Source organism: Brassica napus, chromosome A5 (genome assembly GCF_020379485.1).
Source record: "Brassica napus cultivar Da-Ae chromosome A5, Da-Ae, whole genome shotgun sequence".
Taxonomy (NCBI): Eukaryota; Viridiplantae; Streptophyta; class Magnoliopsida; order Brassicales; family Brassicaceae; genus Brassica; species Brassica napus.
The window spans coordinates 21,663,576-21,686,975 of record NC_063438.1 but is presented as its reverse complement, the minus strand read 5'-3'; the positions used below and the strand labels follow the sequence as shown (position 1 = coordinate 21,686,975).

Genomic DNA, 23,400 nt, shown 5'->3' with positions numbered 1-23,400 from the left:
ATCATAATATTATAATAAATATAGAAATTATATTTTCAAAGTTATAGTTTAAAATTTTTAAAATTATAGAAAATATTTTTATTTTAAAATTTTGTAATATTAATTAAAATATCATAGATATATTTTAGTATTTTTATAATTTTATTTTTAAAAATTTATTGAATATTTTTATTTTTGTATTTATATGGTTTTTTTTTTTTTAAAAAAAAATTATCATTCCGCAACCGCCCGCAACCGCAAACGCTAGCTGGAACCAGCTTTTGAATTTAAGAGGTTCGGAGCGGTTTGAAGCGATTTATAGCGGTTTGTATGATTGTTTCGAAACGCTGTCAACCGCTACCAACCGCAAAAGCTGCGTTTGCGGGTGGTAGCGGGGAAACCAATCAAGCTCTAAGACTATTGTTCCTATGATTCTGACTGACCAATGACATGCTTATTTGGTGGGTAAATACATTCCACGGATGTTAATTCAATGTAGAATTACGTCATATGTAAATTTTCAGGTTCAGTTAAAATATGAGACTATAATTCTAATCTAGTAACTAACCAAGTTACATGTTACATAAGTTAAGTTACATAAGTTAAGTCCATATGACCAAGTACCCACTCCACTCATTACTTCTTTGATTATTTCAAGATGCAGAGCTACTTACTTGCATGTGACCCAAAGAAAAAACAAAGGATTACTTGCATGAAAATATATGTAAATTCATAGTATTGTTTCTGAAGGCAATAAAGGTGCATTAAAAAGCTGGTCAGAAGTACTTGGCTTGCCCTATCTATACATTTAAAACACAATGACTCCACAATTTATTGCTCAACTACTTTCTTTTCAGTCCCGGAGATATTTCTCACATTATTATTGTCTGGTTTGGTGATTTATCCTAATGGTTTAGAAACTTGTAGTCATCTCAACCCCCTATGGCTATGGCTGCTAGCCTAGCCAAAGGACTTCCACTTTTAAACAACCAACATATCTGTTACAGGCTTGCAAATCTATCTATTGAGCATTGATGATCATTACTTTCTTTTTCTCTAAAGTAGTTCTCATTACTATAGCTAATATTCAAACTTTGATTAGATCCATCTATTCTATGATTCTTGATAGACTTTCAAGGGATATGGCATTCTAGTAAAGTAATTATACTTGCTATCCAGTAATACAGATTTGATGATGAAAGAAACTAGAAAAGAGGTCTCTCTCAGATTAAAACCATCTCAAATGTCACACTTGTACTACTACAACCTCTGTCTTGACTTTGTGAGCTCCAAGAACAGTCTTAAAACATGGACATATCAGGAGGAGCTCCATACATACTCTTCCACGAATACGGTATCCGCCACTTCCCACCTTCTTCCCCTGCAGAAAAGATATGATCATAGTGAGTTTGATCGGCTCTCACGAATCATTGTCCAGAGATGTTATTACACTTGAAAGAAGATAAATTTTCTTTTTACCGTGGAACTTGTCAGGACTTAAACCCGTAAGCTTAGATGCAGCCTCTGCCAGAAGGAATGCATCAGGAATGTTGTCTCCTTCAGAACAGTAACATAGCAGGCATGTCACCTTCAAGCCTCTTGCCTAACAAACAAACAAACAACATAAACCCCGAGCAGACCATCTAAGTGTTTAGAATCATCTATAATGAGTTGGCATGCGGATAAATCGTTGAGCACAAGGCATTAATATACCTTAAAAGCTGAGAAGAGAGCTGCAAATGGCAAGCTTGGGTAGTAGTCTATGTCTTCGAGCTCATCTTCCGAAGGGAAAGTCAGATCTTCTTTATTGTTCTTGTCAAAGACAGAGCTAAGATGCTTCCAACATCTTCCTTCTGGATCATACTCGCCCAATCTTCCAAATCCGAGCCTTTCACAGTGATCGTCTCTTCCATCAGATTCGGCGTTAGACAGATAATACACCTGTGGGCCTCTAAAGCAATTTCCACGGAGAACACAACTTAACTTGTAAACACTTTGCTCTAGGTAATGAAAGGAGGACAAAAAAAAAGGTGCAAGTGAAGGTTAATTAACTACCTTGACAAATCCAAGTTGTGCAGCCTCTGGAAGTCTAAACTAGAAAGCACAATAACATGCTTCTTTCCACTTGAAGCAGCAAACTCTGCTATATTCTCCGCAAATTTAATCATCATTCCCTGTTTTTATATCAAACATTATATAAGTTTAGGATGTGTCACCAAATTCCCAATTTTTTTAACTGAAAAAACCCAAGCTAACTGGCTCTTCCGTAGTCCCAACACAATAAGCAATTACTGTATATATGAGGATAACACATAGAGGTAAAAAGAAATGTAAATACCTTTGCAACAGGAGACCGTTGCTGAGCAAAAGTAATAGCAGTTGAAGATGACTCATACACTGAAAATACACAAAGGTAAGAGAAAACTTGAGGTTCTCACAAGGATGAAGGGATGATTCAACGATGTACAGTGGCAAAGAAAGCAGAAAGAAACTAGAAGCTCTTTATATAGCTTCTCGACTCAACAACATGGACAACAAGTCCTATGGATCCTTGTTAGAAGACGAAACAGTAACACCTGCGCGCACTATATGGAAGCAAAAAATAAAACTGTAAAGGAAGCATATATAGATTACCCTCGAGAGGAAGAGCGAGATCACCACAAGGAAGAGGTCCATAAGCATCATTGCCAACACAAGGAAGCAGATTGGGATCATCGAGATAACCAACTCTTTCAGCAGCAGTAGATGACACTAGAAGATCAACAGCTAGCTGCCCTACGTTCCCAATTGACAATGCAGGCTGGTTCGGAATAAAAAAAGACAACCAATCAGTTCTTCAATTACAAATCCCTAAGCTTTTAATTTCTCAAGAAAGCTGCAGTTTTTTACTATTTACAAACAGAAGGAGAAACAGATCGAAATCGAAAACGATAATAAAAGCTTACTAGAATCAAAGTCGAGCATTCTTCATGGACTCGCTTTCCTTCTTCAATTACAAACTCCATGAAATCGAAACGAAACTAAACTAAACACTGCTGATTACAGAACCGTATTGCAAGTTTCTCTCAAGACCAAACCAAGTTCACACAGAAGCTGTCTTGAATGCTTCGGTAATTAACACCCTTTTTCTTTGGTCGCCGAGCTTGAAGAGCAAGCCAGGGACTGATTATGGGCCGATAAATTTTGAAAATAAATAAGTATTATGGGCTAAGAGTTGTCCTTAAGGCCCAAATATCTCTCTTGATGAAAATTATGAACTACAACTCTCTATTTGATTTCAGATCTGTAAACTTAGGCTTTCTACTTTAACAATTAACCTTAGTTTTGTAACAAACTATTTTTCTTTTTACTTGAATCGATTGATGTAGCTACATCGGTTTAGTTTCACAAGTAACCTTGCATTTTTTGGTAAGTCAAATGCTATTGTTATTATGAATTTGATCGATTAAAGTAGCTAGGTTTGTTTGCTCACGCTATATATACTATGTGAAATTCGTTCAATTATCACATGTAATTACCAACCAAATCCCACAACCAATTTTCTAAAAATTTGTTTGTGTGTCATTATATCATAATCTAAGTTAAATTTAGATGACACTGATATGTTTGTAGGAGTTGCAAAAGAAAAGAAAAGAAACCATTGCTAAATCATATGAGACTATGAGTTATAAAGTGTGATCACTGATACGATAGTTAGATATCCAACACCAAAAACATGTAAATAATGGATGATTATTACCAAAAAAGTATAAAATGATAGAAAAACTTTTTATCTGTTTGATGTGATTTATTAGTCGGGTTTTATTCTCAGTAAGCCATATCATATGAATGAATTAATCATCTTAAGTGACATGCAAAGACTTTATGATGCTGGTTGTTTGTTAGGTATGGTGTACACTCTGTAACTGTTCTTATTGCTCTTCTCTGATATGCAGGAAAATCATGATGGTTTTGATTTTGACGAAAATTATCCACCTAGTCAGGTAGTTACAATTATTGACATCAACTAATAATAACAAACAAAAAGACTGAAAACATGTTTTTTTTTTTTCCATCTGAGATTTTTATTAATGGGTCCTAGCCCAACCGAACCAAGCCCAAAGAAAACACAAACAAAGGTCCACCGAACGGACCCAAACATAACAACATCTTGGGCCTTCAGCCCAAACGAAAGAAAACCCGTCGAGGAAGAAAACCAACCACGTCCACCACGTGTTCGGTTGCCCAGCACCCAATGGACACGCGTCAAGACGATGGAGAGCTGTCATCCTCCAGCGAAACTGAAGCGGCTGGAAGAAACTCCGACGAACGGAGCCTCACCGGAGAAGAACCGTTCATCAAGAACGTTCTTCGCTGAATTCCAAGACGCTCAGAGGATCTACGCTTCGATAAACACTATCGACATCAATCGATCCCTCAACGAATGAAAGGAAAGAGAATCAATAGGACCAAGGAAACCACAAAACCGTAGATCTAAACCATAATCGAGAAGACCCGATAAAAAGCCACCGTCACCACCAAGAAGGAGAGTGACACGGAGACAAAAGCCGGCCGTCCAACACCGGAGAAGAAGGTGAGGGCGCCATAAGCAAAAGCCGGTCGTTCACCGAAAATAGATACAACGCCGGAGACCGAGATCCGGCCGGATGAAACCGTAACCGGATAGACTTGAGCTGGAAGTTCTACGCCGGAGAAGAAGGCACAGACTCCAGATCCAAAAGCTGGCCGACCGTCTAGAGAAGATGCGATGCCGGAAGGGCCCAACCACGGTCGATGAGTCGCCGGAAAAGAACCAGCGCAACCGCAACGCTTCTCCTCCTCAACTTCTCCTCTGTGAAAGATTCTAGAGAGAGAAAAGAGGAAAAGGAGAGAGAAGCTCTTTAGTTTTAACTGAAAACATGTTTATTTTATGAAATAATTATGCACGTATATAGAATTAAGTAATTTCTGTGGATACTAAAGAAAGAAAGATTATTGTAGAAATGAAGGAACTAAAAAAAAAAGGAGTTGAAAGACACCCGTCAAGGAGTGGTGGACCAAACAGTCCATATGATATATTATGATGAATCAAATCTTATCCACTGAATATATTATGATGAACCAAACTGTCTCTTGCGATCTTAGTCCTGTATATAGAATCACAAACAATCTTAATAAGAAGTCCTTCTCTTATTATTCAATCAAAAGCTTTAACCTAAGCTTAATCACTTCACACAATCCGTGAGTTGATTCATTCATCATATGTCTCAATATATAGATATTACACTTTCAATATTTCCTAAACATTTTAGGTTTAACATAAATCAATATTTCCTAATCCTTACAAACTTCCATATCACTCTAGGATTAGGTAGCTTCCATCTCAAGTTATTTCAAGTTTATTCCAAGCTTAAACCAACATTCTCCCCCTTAAGCTTGGTTTCATCTTCACCCACATCTTGCATTCCAATTAAGGTCCTCATTTCTTTGAAACGATTTCGGCTTAAAGACTTCGTAAGGATATCAGCTCTTTGTATACTTCCTGGAACATGCTCAACTTCAATTTGATCATTCTCAACACATTCTCTTATAAAGTGAAACCTTCTATGAATGTGTTTGCTTCTACCATGGAAGACCGGGTTCTTGGTAAGAGAGATTGCAGATTTGTTATCAACCTTTATAATCACCTTCTTGCAAATATTTCCCACGACTTCACTCATAAGTTCTTGAAGCCATATTGCTTGCTTCGCAGCCTCTGTGGCAGCCATAAACTCAGCCTCACATGATGATAATGCTACAATCTCTTGCTTCTGAGAACACCAAGTTATGGGACTGTCACCGAGATAGAAGATGTGTCCTGTTGTACTCTTGCCGTCATCCTCGTCAACGTTGTGTGAGCTATCGCTAAAACCAACTACCTCTAGTGTTGTTGCTGCTCCAAACCGTAAACCAAGAGAAGTAGTGCCTTTCAAGTATCGTAGCACTTGTTTTAGAGCTGCACCGTGTGATTCTTTAGGATCTTGCATGTACCTACTGAGCACACCAACAGAGAAAGAAAGATCAGGCCGTGTATGCAATAGATATCGAAGACATCCTATACTCCTTCTGTATTCCCTCTCATCGATGCTTTTTTCTTGTGGCGATTTGGATAACTTTACATTCATGTCCATTGGTATATGAACTGGATTACAATCAATCATGCCGGTTTGCTCTAGTATCTTTTTAGCATATCTATCTTGGGATAGTACGATTGCTCCATCCTTTTGTCGAACCTCAATACCCAAGTAGTAAGTCAATCTACCAAGATCGCTCATCTCAAACTTTTGAGCCATCTCCCTTTTAAATTCCATAATCGAACTCAAATCAGAACCCGCAACAAGCAAGTCGTCAACATACACACATACGAGAAGTAATCCTTTCTTCTCTGTTTTCCTATAGAGTGACGGCTCTTTGGAACATCGAGTGAAGCCTAGTGATTTCAAAATCCCATTGAGCTTTACGTTCCACGCCCTAGGTGCCTGCCTTAGTCCGTAAAGAGCTTTATGTAGCTTGTATACTTTGTCTTCTTTGCCTTCAATCACGAATCCTTCTGGCTGGTTAACGTAAACCTCTTCTTTCAACTCTCCATGCAAAAACGCTGTCTTAACGTCGAGATGATGAATCTCCCAATCCTTTGATGCCGCAAAGGCTATGACCATTCTGATTGTTTCAACACGAGCCACAGGGGCAAAGACTTCATCATAGTCTATCCCATGCCTTTGAACGTATCCTTTTGCTACTAACCGCGCTTTGTACTTGCTAACACTTCCATCTGCGTTCCTCTTTATTTTGAACACCCACTTTAAACCAATAGGCTTAAAACCTTTTGGTAGATCCACAAGGATCCAAGTGTTGTTTCTTTCGATTGAAGTTAGTTCTTCTTCACACGCTCTTACCCAAACTTTGTGTTCTCTGGCCTCATTGAAATCCCATGGCTCATTGTTGACCAACATTAGAAGTATTTCGCTTTCGACTTCAGCCATCAGGACGTAGTCGTTCAAGTAAGAAGGTTTAGCGCTTACTCTGCTTGATCTTCTTGGTTCAGGTTCCATTGATTCCTCTTCATCTTCATTATCTGCATCGTCTACAACTTCGTCGATACTCTCATCATCTTCGCTGATGTCTTGAGTCTCAAGGTATCTCTCATTGCTTCTTAGTGGTAATATTTCAACTTCAAACGACCCTTCTTCTGATCCAACTTCATTACTCCAGCTCCATTGCTTTTCTTCCTCAAAATACACGTCGCGGCTTACCACAATTCTCTTGCTCTTCGGTTCAAGCAGTCGATAGGCTTTAGAGCCTGGTTCAGTACCTAAGTGCACCAAGATTCTTGATCGATCGTCAAGTTTCTTTCTTCCTGCGGCCTCTGTTCTAGCATAACAAACGCACCCAAAAACTTTTAAATGACTGATGTTTGGTTTTTTGTTCCTTAGTGCTTCGTACGGCGTTTGTCCTAGCAGAGACCTTGTCGCGACTCTGTTGATCAAATAGGTTGCGTGCCTGACTGCTTCTCCCCATAATACATTCGGTACTTTCATGTGTTTCAATAGACTTCTGGTCATCTCAAGAAGTGTACGGTTTCGTCTTTCGACAACCCCGTTTTGCTGAGGAGAATATGGAGCTGTTGTGTGTCTTATGATACCGTGTGTTTCACAATAGCTCGTGAATTCTTGTGACAGGAACTCACCACCTCTATCTGATCGAAACGTCTTTATAGTTGCCTTAGTCTCTTGTTCAGCAAGCTTCTTAAAAGTTTTGAATTTGCTAAACGCTTCACTCTTCCTTTGAATCAATATAGTCCACATATATCTTGAAAAATCATCGATTAATACGAAGACATATCGTTTTCCTCCTGGTGTTTGAGGAGTGATGGGCCCGCAGAGATCTCCATGGACAAGTTCAAGTGGATTAGTAGCTCTGTATGAGGTACTCTGAGGAAAAGGTTTTCTTGTTTGCTTGCCGAGCAAGCATGATACACAAGTCTCTTTCTCGATTGTTATGTCCGGTAAGCCAACAACCAACCCTTTACTTATCATTACCTTTATTGTCTCGATGTTTACATGTCCCAGTCTAGCGTGCCATCTTGATGAGTCGGTAGGTGCTGCAATTTGTAAACATTGAACCGTATCAGCTTTCAAGACAACTTTGTATAAACGGTTCTTTGTCCTTGACGTCTTGATCATTAGATGTCCGTCGCGATCAAATAGGATAAGCAAGTTATCTTTCATGTTTACTTCGCATCCAGCTTCGGTGGCTTGCCCCAAGCTTACAATATTGCTTCTTAATCCAGGTATGTAATATACATTGCTCAAAGTTTTCTTCTCGCCTCCTTTCAACACAAACTTAATTGAGCCTTTTCCCTTTATATCTATTCGTGAATCATCTCCAAATCGAACCTTTCCCGTAATGCTCTCGTCAAGACTATTGAAAAACATTCTATTCCCACTCATATGATTGCTAGCTCCATTGTCGAGGTACCATACGTTCTCCATGTTCTCTTCATCTTCAAAAACACTAGGTTTCACTTTCCTTTCATTGAGGTAAACTACTTCATGCACCATTAATTCATCAGCCTCTTGTGTGTCTTCTTCTTTCTTCTCAACAGTTTCTTGCAGCTTAAGCTTCGCATCAGGACACTCTGAGGCGTAGTGACCGAGTTTATCACAAGAGAAACATGTAATATGGCTCTTATCTTTGTTTTGTCCCTGCTTATATGCTTCCCTTTGTGCGTAGAATCCTCCATAGCGTCCTCGGCCTCTTCCACCTCTCCAGTTACCTCGTCCTCCACGTCCTCTTCCTCTACCATAACCTTCATGCTGAGCCTCACCGCTCGCATACATCAGTTTACCAGTATCATCACTCTGTTCTTCCTCCTCTTCATTTATTCTTTCCTCATAAGCTTTCATCCTCCCAATTATATCTTCGAAACTAGTTGTATTGAGATCCAAAACTTGTTCCAGTGATGCCACCATGTGAATATATTTTTTTCTTGGCAAGCTCTTCAAGAATTTCTTCACAAGCTTTGGTTCTTCAATAACCTCTCCAAGAGAAGCTGTTTTCGATGAGATTTCGGCTAGCTTGCCAATGAAGGTATCAATGCTATCTTCTTCCTTCATCTTAAGCTTGTCAAAATCTGCCATAAGTGTTTGCAGTCGAGCTTCTCGTACTCTCTCGGCTCCAACGTGTCTGGCTTAAATTGCATCCCAAACAGTTTTAGCTGTCTCAAGATTCCCTACCTGTAGCGTTAGTGCTTCAGGTATGGATTGGAATATCAATGCGATAGCCAGATTATTCTTTTTTTCATGTTTTGAACCAGGATCGATAGTCTCCCAGACTTCATTGACTTTAAGGGCGATCTTCATCTTCATAGCCCAGACGGTGTAGTTAGAGGAGGTTAACATTGGGAATTTGATGGACGAAGGTCCGGTTCCTTTGCTGCTCGTCTCGATCTCATCCTTGACATCGGCCATGGTGTTTGTGTTTCTTCGCAGTGTCACGCTCTCAGTTTCTGATTGCTCTGATACCAATTATAGAATCACAAACAATCTTAATAAGAAGTCCTTCTCTTATTATTCAATCAAAAGCTTTAACCTAAGCTTAATCACTTCACACAATCCGTGAGTTGATTCATTCATCATATGTCTCAATATATAGACATTACACTTTCAATATTTCCTAAACACTTTAGGTTTAACATAAATCAATATTTCCTAATCCTTACAAACTTCCATATCACTCTAGGATTAGGTAGCTTCCATCTCAAGTTATTTCAAGTTTATTCCAAGCTTAAACCAACACTGTATATATCCATTGATTAATCTAATTTACAACTTCAACTAAAATCTCAACAACCAACATTTATTTAATAGAGTTTTTCCTTGTGTAAATTACACATGTCCTTGCAATAGTCTCTCATGTGATGTGTGATGTCTCCATCGAAATCTCGATTTCGTTTAGTTTTCAGAAAAGATATGGTCGTGTTTTCGCTTCGTTATGATTTTAAGTTCTTTTTTTCCCAAGACGCGTAGGCCATCTCCAACTGGGAGATGTTACCAAAGTTCCTAAACTATTTAAAAATAAAAAAAATAACAGAAAAGGAGAGAAAAGTGGAAAAAAAAAATCATATTTCTAAAAACACACTTTGCAAAGACCGTATGAAAACATGTCATTATATTAGTGATCTCCTTATTAAAAATATTATTTTATATTGTTAAGCATCTTGTGTAAAGTTCTAGACCGTTGGATATGTTCTTATAATACATTTTTTTTGTGCAACACTCTTTTAATACATATAGAAAGAAATAAGAGTCATTTAGGTGAATATACAAAACATAACCGGTAATTGCAAAATTATGCATAATTTAAAAGTATTTGCACATATGGTTATTTGTTAAGCATGATCAGATAATATTACCCTAAACACCAAATGATAAAGCTACGCTATAAACATGTGTAACAACAACACCTATTGTGCAAAATATACAAACGATGAACAAAAAGTCTTGCAAAAAAACAAAAGTGATTAAACACATCTGATCATCAAACACGATGAACCACAACATGAAAATGCAGCTCTTTTTTTTTTTTTTTTTAATGAAAATGCAGCTCTTACAGAACTGAAGTATATATGAAGAGATAAGTTAGTTTTTAAAAGCATGGTTTCTTACATTCTAACTACTATTCTTTGCCTTATTTTCATACGTAAAAGTATAATTACGAAGGAACGTGTATGTAAGATAGATTGTATCTTCTATCAGAAGTAGAAGTAAAATAGGAATAAGGACATTTTGGGATTATGAAATATCAAACAGTGTTTTTCCATATAGGGTAACTAATTTAGTTTTGTTTCATAGGTATCTAGTGCAAATACCCACGAAATAAACAACAAAGTAATTAATATATATATATATATATATATATATATATATATAGTATGAATTTTTTGAACTAGCTTTTTTCAGTCTACCAAATCTAATACTCTGTATGATCAAGTCCTTATACTTCCATGCTCCCTTCGTATTATTGATTTAATTATGGATGACAATGAGAGCTTTGTATGTGTCATATCTGATACTTTTTCACTATATTTAACGTGCAAATCATATAAGCACTTCAAGAAAAAAATCACAGAAGTACTTTGTTTAGTGTGTCTATATATCGACATTTTAAATTCACTAATGTTTCTGTCAAAGTTCAGTTTGTATTCAGACGGCATATCGACTAGGATCAGTTAAGCCATGCAAACAGAAGAAGGAAAATATCCCATATGTAACTATCTCAGAACTCCTCACTAACTGGGTAACACAAATTTGTTTATTTGTCCATTGGTATGGCTGTCCTGTGAAGAACCTCCAAACACATAATGGCGTTTTCACAATAATGATAACTGTTAGTATTATACTATTATGTACGTACGGTGGTAAAAATTATAGTGTCATTAGCATTTAATTTCCGTAATTGGTATAGTGTATATATGGGGATTGTACTCTTGCCATAGTTGTGACGGCATGCGTACGTACCATAGTTGTTCATGACAACGATTTAATATTTTGTGGAAATGTTGTTATAGTATTAGATAGCGACTGCGTATAATAATTCAAACTTATCACATAATATGCATGTCGTGTGATCAAATGAATGGTTTTACCAAAAAAAAAAAAAATGAATGGCGTGCAAAATGTAAACTACTCCTAATGGAGAAAAAGTGTAATTTTGTCTGATTAAAACGGTGGTTAGTTCTGGTTACTGAAAGTGACAATTGCATTCCGAATCATTCAAGCTCGATCTAGCAATCGTGGTTTAACGGAAATTGAAGGAGATCTATGGTAATATACTAATATGTATTATAATTTTGGTCATACCTCTTTGAACATCGAATATTCGATTTAATCGTATAAATATAAACTTCGTTTTGCATTGATCATATCGTAACAGTAACGTCCACCAGATGTATCGCGTGTGAATGTAAAAGGCTTTGGGATTCGATGGGTCACATACTGACAAACGTCTTTAAGAACGCAGTCGTTCTAGAATTCGCGGCCATGACCATTGACATTTACCATTTTTTCTGATACTAATTATTGGAAAAGGTAAACGATATGATATTATCTTTATGAAACCTTAAAATGTCAAAACTGTGGTAGCTCGTAGCTGTGAAAGAATCATTTTCAATTTTATTAGGGGGGTTGACAATAGAGGATCGGATCACTTCGAATGTCGCCATTTCCATTTACTTTAACATGAATAATCAAAATTCAAGTTAGATTGGGTTGTGTTTCAGAAAAAAAGAGAGGTAGATTGGGTTCTAAACATCAAAATTAAAATGACTTCCAAATTTTAGCAAAAAAATAAAATAAATTAAAATGACTTAGAATAGGAATCTAAAGTTTTAATTCGGGTAGTATTGAATCGAGATCTATTATCACGATTAACGTTATACAAATTAAATGATGAGAAAGTCTTATGTTAGTTTTTTTTGTGAAGTATGTGAGTTTTCATTAGAAACTAATGACACAAGGGATACAAAGGTTCTGCAGAATCAAATCCTACCATCTAAGAAGCTTTTCAAAGCAGGGTGCCAAAAGATCAACAAATTTTTTTTAGTTGAGTTGGTAAGTCTTGTGTTAGTTTATAAGTCCTATGTTAGTTTGTAAGTCTTCTGTTAGTTACCAACTAAAATCCATTTTTATAAATTTTTATCTGGTCGACGAGATGATATAAATTATTTATTTTAAATTAAAGATCGTTAGATGCATACAAATGAGGCATATATATGTTCATTAGAAACTTTTATAATTTCTACCGTCTAAGTTTTTTCTTGATCAACCGTCTAAATTGAACAATTATATGTACGAACTCATACGTTATAGAAGATTATTGGATAATGATGATATAAGTTAGAGATATATATGACAAGTGTGTAGATAAATACAAGATCCTATAGATAAGGATCTACATGGTCGAGTAAAGTTGTATATAAACTCATGTACCACATCAATAATAAACAAGTTGTTCAGTTATTTACATGGTATCAGAGCCTAGATCTCATTAAGCAAACTCAGTTTTTCAAGTTTATTTCATCACCATGGGCGACGAAGATAAACAAGTTGTGGTGAAGTCAGGTGAAGGCGTTGTGGTGTCTCCTTACTCGCTGTTTTCATCAGATAACCCGGGTGCTTTAATCACATCCGTACAGTTAAAAGGAGACAACTACAACGAGTGGTCGATGGAGATGATGAATGCGTTGAGAGCAAAGAAGAAAATCGGCTTCATTGATGGAAGCCTAGCAAAACCATATGAGAACAACAAAGACCTGGAAGCATGGTTGAGTGTTAACTCTATGATCGTGGGTTGGATACGATCGTCGATAGAGCCGAGAGTGAGGTCTACGGTGACGTTTATTACCGACGCTCACAAGTTATGGGATAATCTGAAGAAGAGATTTGATGTTGGGAATAAAGTACGAGTACATCAGTTGATGGAGCAGCTGGCTTCTTGTCGTCAGAATGGACAAGCTGTCATTGATTATTATGGACGCATGGCGGTAATGTGGGAGGAGTTGCAGACGTACCGACCACCGCCTGCGTGTACTTGCTCTGCTGCAGCTACGTACGAGAAGGAGCGAGAAGATGAAAGAGTACATCAGTTCATTATGGGACTCGATGATTCAAAGTTCGGGAATGTAGTGACTGCCATTATAGAAGCAGATGATCTACCTGATCTAGGTAAAGCATATGCGAAAGTGATCAGGGAGGAAGCCAGGCTCAATGCGTCTAAAATGCGAGAAACAAGTCAGGAGGCAATAGGTTTTGTTGCAAGAAGAGAGCATCAACAGAGTGAGAATCATGAAGCTAATGGTGGAAGTGTGAAAAACAGTGAAGGAAACAAGTCTAGAGACAGGGTGTGTTACCATTGCGGGAAACCAGGCCACGAGAAGAGCTCTTGTTGGCAACTTGTGGGTTATCCAGAGTGGATTGCTGAGAAACAGAGAGGACGTGGAGAAGGACATGGTGGTGGTAGAGGTACTGGAAGAGGTTACGGTAGAGGTAACGGGCGTGGAGCTGCTAATGTAGCAACTGCAACTAGCTCGCATGGCTCTGCTCCAAACGATCTTACTCCTGATCAATGGAACAAAATCACGCAGATCATTCAAGAAGGGAAGTCGAATGGTGGTAATGATAAACTATCAGGTAAAACTCTTGGAGATGTTATTATCGACACAGGTGCCTCACACTATATGACCGGAAAGCTCTCTCAACTTGTGAACGTGAGGAACACGCCACCTTGTCTTGTGGGTTTCGCTGATGGAGGAACCACGACCTCAACGAGCACGGGTGATCTCGTGCTAAGTGAAACAATTTCACTTAAGGATGTGTTATATGTGCCGGGATTGGAGTGCTCATTGATATCAGTTTCTAAACTGCTGAGACATATGAACTGTTTCGCCTTGTTTACTGATGCTATATGTTTATTGCAGGACCGTTCTTCGAAGACTTTGATTGGAGCAGGTGAGGAACGTGATGGGGTGTACTACTTCAAGGATGTTTCAATGGCCAGAAGCAATGCGGTTCAGAGCAATGCAGATCAGTTGTTGTGGCATCAAAGATTAGGACACCCAGCTTTCTCTGTTTTACCTATGATTTCTGGTGTTAAGAATAATGTTTGCTCCAGTCTTTGTGACATTTGTTTTAGAGCTAAACAAACTAGGGATGTGTTTTTCGAAAGTTGCAATAAAACTACAAAGTGTTTTGAGTTAATACATATGGACATATGGGGTCCTTACCGAGTGCCTTCCTCGACTGGTGCAATATATTTTCTAACGATAGTAGACGATCACTCCAGGGCCGTGTGGACCTATCTGATGGTTGCAAAATCAGAAGTGCGGAAAGTAGTAGAAAGATTCTGTAAGTATACAGAAAAACAATTTGGTAAAAGTGTGCAGACAGTGCGTAGTGACAACGGACAGGAGTTTATTGGCTTGAGTACATTCTTTGCTGACAATGGCATTATACATCAGACGGCTTGCGTCTACACTCCACAACAAAATGGCAGAGTGGAAAGGAAGCACAGGCACATTCTTAATGTAGCAAGAGCAATGCTGTTTCAATCCAAGTTGCCTGTGAAGTTTTGGGGAGAAGCAATAACATCGGCAACTCATGTCATCAATATGACTCCTTCAAAAATCCTGCGAGGGAAATCACCATATGAAGTTTTATTTGAGAAGAAGCCGCATTACAATTCTCTGAAGGTGTTTGGCTCATTGTGCTATATGCATAGAAAGGACATGAGTAGAGATAAATTCAGTCCTAGAAGCAGAAAGTGTGTTTTTGTAGGATACCCTTTTGGGAAGAAAGGATGGCGAGTTTATGATGTAGAGACAAACGAGTTTCTCGTCTCTCGCGATGTTGTGTTCAAGGAGGACGTTTTTCCGTATGAAGAAACAGAGTCGGCTCAGGTGGATGAAACTAACTTGATTGGGGGACCTGATGATGATTGGATCATCAACTCTATCTTGGATACTGAAGACAGGGGGAGTGATTCTATTGATGTGGTTAAGGAGAAACAAAGCGTGGCTCCTATGGTAGAAGGAGCAGAACAAGTAACTACAGCAGATGATGCTGTTTTGGCGATGGAGGAGAGTAAGTCTGCAAAGACAAATGAGTCTAATGAACCAGATGGACTCAACGAAAGTAACAATTCAGAGGGTGATCAACCAGTGACAACCAGCAGTGAAGAAGTAAAAGAAACAGAATTAGGACGAGGTCACAGAGAAAAGATGCCTTCAGTGAAACTACGAGATTACGTAAGCTACAATGCGCAGTGCCTCGACAACACCCATCACGTTCTTCTCAGCTCAGATCAAGAGTCTTCGATGAAGGTCTCAGGTACGAGTTCTACACCATACCCTTTGGTAAATTATGTGTCTGATGAGAATTTTTCAGAGGCACACAGCATTTCTAGCTGCAGTGACCAAAGGAGTTGCACCAAAGAGTTATAAAGAAGCTGTGCAGTATGACGTTTGGCGAGAATCTATGAAAGATGAGATTGATGCTTTTAATATCAACAAAACATTCAGCATTGTTGACTTGCCACCAGGAAAGGAAGCCATTGGCAATATGTGGTTGTACAAATACAAGTATAGGGCAGATGGCACAGTCAAGACACACAAATCAAGACTGGTGGCTCTCGGGAACAGACAAGTAGAAGGGGTAGATTTCACTGAGACATTCGCGCCGGTGGCTAAGATGACTACTGTCCGTAGCTTGTTGCGTGTAGTGGCAGGCAAAGGCTGGATTGTCCACCAAATGGATGTACAAAATGCATTTTTGCATGGAGAACTCAAAGAAGAAGTTTACATGAAACTCCCGCAGGGGTTTGCCCATTCTGATCCAAAGAAAGTGTGTAGGCTACACAAAGCTGTGTATGGATTAAAACAGGCTCCGAGGTGTTGGTATGCGAAACTGAGCGAGGCATTGACAAACGCTGGTTTCAAACATTCATATGAAGATTACTCACTGTTTATGTATACTAAGGGCCATGTTGAAATTAGAGTTCTCATATATGTGGATGATCTGTTAGTATGTGGGAATGACATGGATGTTCTGGTAAAATTCAAAGAATATCTTGGGAGGTGTTTCCACATGAAAGATCTAGGAAAGCTCAAGTATTTTTTGGGCATTGAAGTTGGGAGAGGAAGTGAAGGCTTTATGCTTACACAAAGAAAGTATACGTTGGATCTAGTTGCAGAGGTCGGATTGTTAGGGGCCAAACCGTGTACAACCCCAATGGAGCAGCAACACAAACTTGGGAGAGATAATAGTCCGTTCATTCAACAAGCAGGACAATACAGAAGACTGGTGGGGAAGCTAATATACTTGTCAATCACGCGACCAGACATCTCGTACTCTGTTCATATTCTGGCCCAGTTTATGCAAACGCCTAGGGTGGCGCAGTGGGAAGCAGCTCTTCGAGTTGTTAGGTACCTGAAAGGAACTGCAGGTCAGGGAATTCTTCTGAGCTCCAACCCCGATCTCAGTCTATCAGTATACTGTGACGCAGACTGGCAGTCGTGTCCCACTTCCAGACGGTCGTTGAGTGCTTATGTAGCAATGGTAGGAGACTCAGCTATCTCATGGAGAACGCAGAAGCAGGATGTAGTGTCACATTCCTCAGCTGAGGCAGAGTACAGGTCCATGGCAGAAGCATCAAGAGAAATCAAGTGGCTGAGACGCTTGTTACATGACTTGGGAGCGTCTCTTAAGGATCCAGTTAGACTGTTTTGTGACAGTAAATCAGCAATATACATAGCTACTAATCCTGTTTTTCATGAAAGGACGAAGCATGTGGAATCTGATTGCCATCAAGTCAGAGATTCAATCAAGGCAGGGTTGATCACCACGGTTCATGTGAGAACGAATGAGCAGCTTGCAGATGTTCTAACCAAAGCACTTGGCAGAGTCCAATTTGAGAAGCTGTTGCATTCGATGGGAGTTCGAAATTTCCATCTTCCCAAATTGAGGGGGAGTATTGGATAATGATGATATAAGTTAGAGATATATATGACAAGTGTGTAGATAAATACAAGATCCTATAGATAAGGATCTACATGGTCGAGTAAAGTTGTATATAAACTCATGTACCACATCAATAATAAACAAGTTGTTCAGTTATTTACAAAGATTCTCATACTGCCCCCAAAGATATACAAAAATGTAATTTACGTAGAAAATATCTTCTTCTTTAGCAATGAAAGTCAATCAACACGAATAAGACCAGCTGTAAATAGTTTGAGAGACAGAGTCGTTGATAGGTTGTGTTCAATAAACTTTTAAAACGAAAACACATTGCAACAATAGAGAAAAAAAGTTTTGCAACTTGCTTTTTTTTGTATTCTTTTGCCGTTTGCAACTTGCTTGATTTGTACGAGTAGACGATTTTAACAGAGAAAAATATCAGAGGCCCATCAAACTTTGGAAAACTTTCTATCGTTCATGGGCAGTCAGAAAAGTCAACATCTGGAAGAAAACCTTTTTTGCTCTCTCACATGTCAAAATATCATAAACTTATAAACCAAGTAATAAAAACCAATACCGCTTGGAGAATAGTATTTACCGTTATTATGCACCGTGTGAAGATGATCAGCCGCCAACATAGACACACACGCTTTGTCTTTTTTCTTCTATTACTATGAATTGTCGAACCCACTTCTTAGAAAAAACTCGAATCTTTGTACGGACGCATCTCATGTTACAAGTATTTTCACATTGCCAAACCAATATTAATATGCATTACGTTTAAACTTAATACTTTTGAATAGTTGTTGCTGTTGTCGTTGTTAATGAGCTTCATATGTACGTTTTCTTTAGTACTACTTTTAATTCATAATAACAAATGATTGTCTAGTTAACAGTTTGAAGAGTTCATATTTGAAATGATTAAAAGATTTTAAAAACTCGATGTAACTAAGTTTCAGAATTAAGATAATCATGCAGTAAGCCTAACAAAATTAAGATAAAAATGATGAACAAATTGTAAGAAAATTAGATAAACGAGCCTTATACTCTTCTGGTATCTTATTAGAACAGAAAGTGTGAAAATGTATAGTCAATCAATAATCATTCAGTTTGTAGCTAACTGTACATCAATTTAATCTGTTTATTATTCGAATTAGTTTTATATATAACCATAACAGCATAAAACCTAATACACACAAGAGCGGCCCTGTTCGTTTGGCAGTCGCTAGCGTCAGCGACCAGCGTCCGCGTCTAAAACATGTTCGTTTGGCAGTCGCTAGCTCCGCGACCTGTCGCAGCGACCAGTCGCTAGCGTTCGGCGACATAAAATTTTGGTCGCTGAATTTTTCAGCGTTAGCGATCAAAATTCTGCGATCAAAAATCCTAAAAGACTAAAATGACAAAAACACCCCTTATATTTTAGCCAATTTACAAAAGAATACCATTAATCTGAAATTTTATTTCTCATCTCTTTTCTCTCTCGACTTCTCCAAGCCTCTTCTCATCTCTAACCCTCTGTTTAATCTGATCTCTAAGCATCATCTCTTCACTGGAATAGCGCTCTACAGCGACGAGAAAAGCTCCATCTAGTCATTTGCTTCAGTTCGAGTTTTATTGAATGTTATGCTATGGCCGTTTTTCTCTGTCCAATTTTTGAATTGAGCTGGGTAGTTTTCTATTTAGTTTTCGTTAGTGGGTTTTGATTGATTTTGTTTTCTGAGAGATGTGTAAATCGCGATTTCGGATTTGATTTGAAATTTTATTGCTTTATAAGTTTTGGATTTTAAAGAATGAATTTGTTGACGCTGAGTTACTGATACTTTTGTGTGTTAGTGAGATTCTGGTTTTGTAATGAGTTTGGGAAGATGAAACATATGAGCTTGTTTCACACACGTCCAAGCTATATGATTATGCTTGTCTTCTTGAGTTGGTAATTTGTAAGATAAACCTAGTGTGTAAGTTTGATTAAACGTTGACTAGTTAATTGATGTCTTTAATGATTAGTGATGTTCATCTACTAGAGAACTTGAGCATATGAGTTCTCAGGTTAAGAGAAGAGGAATATATTGGTTTGAGTTCACAAATTGGACTGGTCAAGACTAACCATTGAGCCCTTACATGGATGTTGAATTTCTTGTGTTGTTGAAAGAAATGCTTCATTATGAGTGTAAGCCTTGCTGTTAAACAAATACAATGGTGTGAGAGACCAAGTGCACTTTTTGAAATCATGGTGCTTTAGTCCGTAGTTGATTCTCAGTTTAAAGTGGAAGTGATACATGACATACCAATCAGGTCATCTGTTGGAATCAATTTATCTATTTTAATCAGGTTAAGGGTAAAAACTTAATGATTGTGAAAGAATTGAAATCAAATCATAAGATACCATAGCAAACGCAAAAGCAGGACTCACACCCACAATTGTCTCAACTTAAACACAGACCAGTAGTAGTTTTTTTTTTTTTGTAAACTAAGACCAGTAGTAGTTCTCCCACAATAAGTTTATAAAAACTTCATATTTTAAGGTTTACGAGGACAATCACTAGTTTGAGCAAAATTAACAAATTAAAACCAAACCTTGTGACTACCACGCAGTGTTTTGAAACCACCCGCGGTCAAATCGGTAAATCCAGTGACTCAATATGTAATTCGGTTTGGATTAAAAAAAATATCATTTTATTTATGATTTTTAGATGAGTTAATTTTTTATGAATATTTTCATATACAAACCCGAAGAAAATAAAGTGAACGATAATCGAAAGAGCCAAAAATTAGTTGATATGATTTTTGAGCAACTAGTTGATATGGTTTAGTATTAGTTTATTATGTTACCGACAGTTTATTAACATTAATGTTTTATTTTTGGTTTATTTTAGATATAAATTTTTATTTTATTATTTACTTTAGACATTTAAATACTTAAATTTTTTAAGTCTTGATATATTTTGAATTTGAAATAAAAATAAAAATAAATAAAACTAAAGTAAAGTATTTTTCTAAATATTTTTAAAACATAAAATATATTTTATATAGCTAATATAGTCTTACATAAAAAAATTAATTAGTTATTAACTCGCGGTCGCCTTATAACCTTGTGACTTAGGAAATTGTTCGATCCGGATCGGATATAACATTTAAATTCTAATGTCAATTATCAGTTTTATAATATTTATTTATGATATTATAACATATAAGATGTTTTTTAACATTTGACTTCTAGTTCATAAAATTTATTTATGTTTAGTTAATACAACAACTAAATATCTAGAAATAAATATTAAATAATTTTTAAAAATTAATTGGTCGCTGGCGAGAAAAAAACGAACAAAAATAACATAAAACGATTAGTCGCAGCGATCTGTCGCGCGACAATCAAACGAACAGCACAGCGACTTGTCGCAGCGAGTAGTCGCTGGTCGCGCGATAGTGAAACGAACAACTAGTGGCGACATCAAATCGCAGCTGCTGGTCGCGGACTCTGGTCGCTGACGCTAGCGACCACCAAACGAACAGGACCAGCATCTCCAATTTCATTTTTTTTTACTGTAAAATAGAATTTGAAGTAAAATTTTCTCTAATGTTATTTTATTTTATATTCTTACGTAGTAATAAATGAATTTATTTTATAAATGAAATAATGCAATTATTTTTGGTTTATCACAAATGTATAATGTATTACTATTCCATTTCAAAATGAAGTAAAATTTGAACATTGCCTTGTAACCGTCCACTCTTCAAATCAACAAAGCAAAAAGTTCTTTAAAGCCATTTAAAATGTTGATTCTTAAACAAAAGAGAATCCATAAGAAGTGTTGATTACGCAGTCTTAATTTTAATTATGGTCAATACGGTCTCATGTGAAAACTGGCGTTCAGGGTATGTGACGGTCACGTCTCCAGTCTCAAAGCCACGCGTCAGTAACCCACGTCGTCCGCTCACCAACTTTTACTCCTTCAGCTTCTCTATATATAATCCCAACCAAACTTCCTCTTCCTCTCTTTTATTTCTAAAAATCTCACCAATTTTTCAAACTTTTTTTCCCCTCAAAATTTCCCCCACACGACAACGAAATTAAAACTCTTTAAAGAAAACACAAACCCCACAACAACTCCATTTATAGCTTTCTTCATTTCTTTGTCTAATCAAGAGGAAAATATGGTTATAGCTGCTGCAGAAACCAGTGGTACTCATCACCGGAGACCCACTTTCGCTGCTTTCTTAAACACCGACGAAGAAGAACAGAGTCATGCTGCTGATGTCATCGATCCTACCAGCACCAGCGTCAATAACCAACAACTTCAAAGCTATGCTTCGACCACGAGCGGCGAATCGTCTCCAAACCAGGTCCCATCTCCATGGAATCAGACTTACTCTCCGTACTACACCGACACGACAACGACGCCCACTATGTCTCCATCTCCGTGGAGCCAGACTTACTCTCCGTATTACAAGTCTCCTTGGATCTACCAAACGACCCCAAACGTAGATGATGATTCAGACAACGGTTTGGTCGGTACGATCGTGAGACAAGAAGGTCATGTCTACTCGTTGGCTGCTTCAGGAGATCTTCTATTCACCGGATCCGATTCCAAGAACGTTCGGGTCTGGAAAGATCTCAAGGACTTCGCCGGTTTTAAATCAACCAGTGGTTCAGTTAAAGCGATTGTGACAACCGGAAATAACCGGATTTTCACCGGTCATCAAGACGGTAAAATTCGAATTTGGAGAGGGTCTAAGAAAAGAACCGGAGTATATTCACGGATCGGGAGCTTACCGAGTACGAAGGAGTTTCTGACCAAATCGGTTAACCCGAAGAACTACGTCCAGGTTCGTCGCCATAAAAACGTTCTGAAGATACGACACTACGACGCCGTTTCGTGTCTAAGCCTGAACGAAGAGCTCGGTTTACTCTACTCCGGTTCGTGGGACAAGACTCTCAAAGTCTGGAGACTCTCAGACTCGAAATGCCTAGAATCGATTCAGGCTCACGACGACGCCGTCAACACCGTCGCCGCCGGGTTCGACGACTTGGTGTTCACCGGCTCAGCCGACGGAACTTTGAAAGTGTGGAAACGCGAGCTTCAAGGGAAAAGGACGAAGCATTTTCTCGCAAACGTGTTGATGAAGCAAGAGAACGCTGTGACGGCGTTAGCGGTTAACTTAACGGCGTGTGTTGTTTACTCTGGAACTTCAGACGGTTCCGTTAATTTCTGGGAAGGGAAGAAGTATCTTTCTCACGGCGGGATTCTCCGCGGCCATCGTATGGCGGTGCTCTGCCTCGCCGCCGCCGGGAGTCTGGTGCTGAGCGGCGGAGCGGATAAGAACATTTGCGTGTGGAGGAGGAACGGCGATGGGAGTCACTCGTGTCTCTCGGTGTTGACGGACCACGTGGGACCCGTCAAGTGTTTGACGGCGGTGGAAGAAGGGGAGAAAGATGGCAACGAGGGAAGATGGATAGTGTATAGTGGAAGCTTGGATAAATCGGTGAAGGTGTGGCGCGTGACGGAGACTGCGCCTCCGGTGATTGGCTGAGATGCGTCGAGGAGGAGGAGAGGTGACGCGCAGTCTTAGCGCGTGGGATGAGACTACGGAAAAAGAGAATGTTCCGCCGGATATGTTGTTCGTGTCTTTGTGGTCAAGACAAGTTTTATGGCCGGCAAAAGGAAGCAGATCTTAAGACAAATAAAGGACTGCCACGTCATGAAAGTATCTAAAAGGTTTAGAATGTTTTTTTTCTATTTTATTCGTTGCTTCATTGCAAACTGTACATATTTGAATTACGTTTGATAAAGATTAAAGAAACATAAAAGGTGGGAATGATTCTGATATGTTCAGAGAAAGGGCAACTAACCTGTATATTATTTCATTGTTTTAATATCAAAGTTATTTATAT

At 38.2% G+C, this 23,400-nt stretch overlaps 2 protein-coding genes across 2 annotated transcripts; one reads left to right on the top strand and one right to left on the bottom strand.

Annotated features, from left to right (window-relative positions):
* Positions 1-1,107: 1,107 nt before the first annotated feature.
* Positions 1,108-3,142, bottom strand: LOC125608956 (proteasome assembly chaperone 2-like). The gene is made up of 7 exons (XM_048779621.1): positions 2,925-3,142; positions 2,614-2,779; positions 2,318-2,376; positions 2,035-2,153; positions 1,693-1,930; positions 1,459-1,582; positions 1,108-1,360 (listed from the first exon to the last, which is right to left on the bottom strand). Exons 1-7 carry the CDS (start codon positions 2,982-2,984, stop codon positions 1,281-1,283), a joined length of 846 nt encoding a protein of 281 aa, XP_048635578.1. The 5' UTR covers positions 2,985-3,142; the 3' UTR covers positions 1,108-1,280.
* A 15,241-nt stretch (positions 3,143-18,383) lies between these two features.
* On the top strand, positions 18,384-23,399 carry LOC106451916 (protein JINGUBANG-like). The gene has a single exon (XM_048779620.1). It carries the CDS (start codon positions 21,663-21,665, stop codon positions 23,037-23,039), a length of 1,377 nt encoding a protein of 458 aa, XP_048635577.1. The 5' UTR covers positions 18,384-21,662; the 3' UTR covers positions 23,040-23,399.
* Position 23,400: the final 1 nt, after the last annotated feature.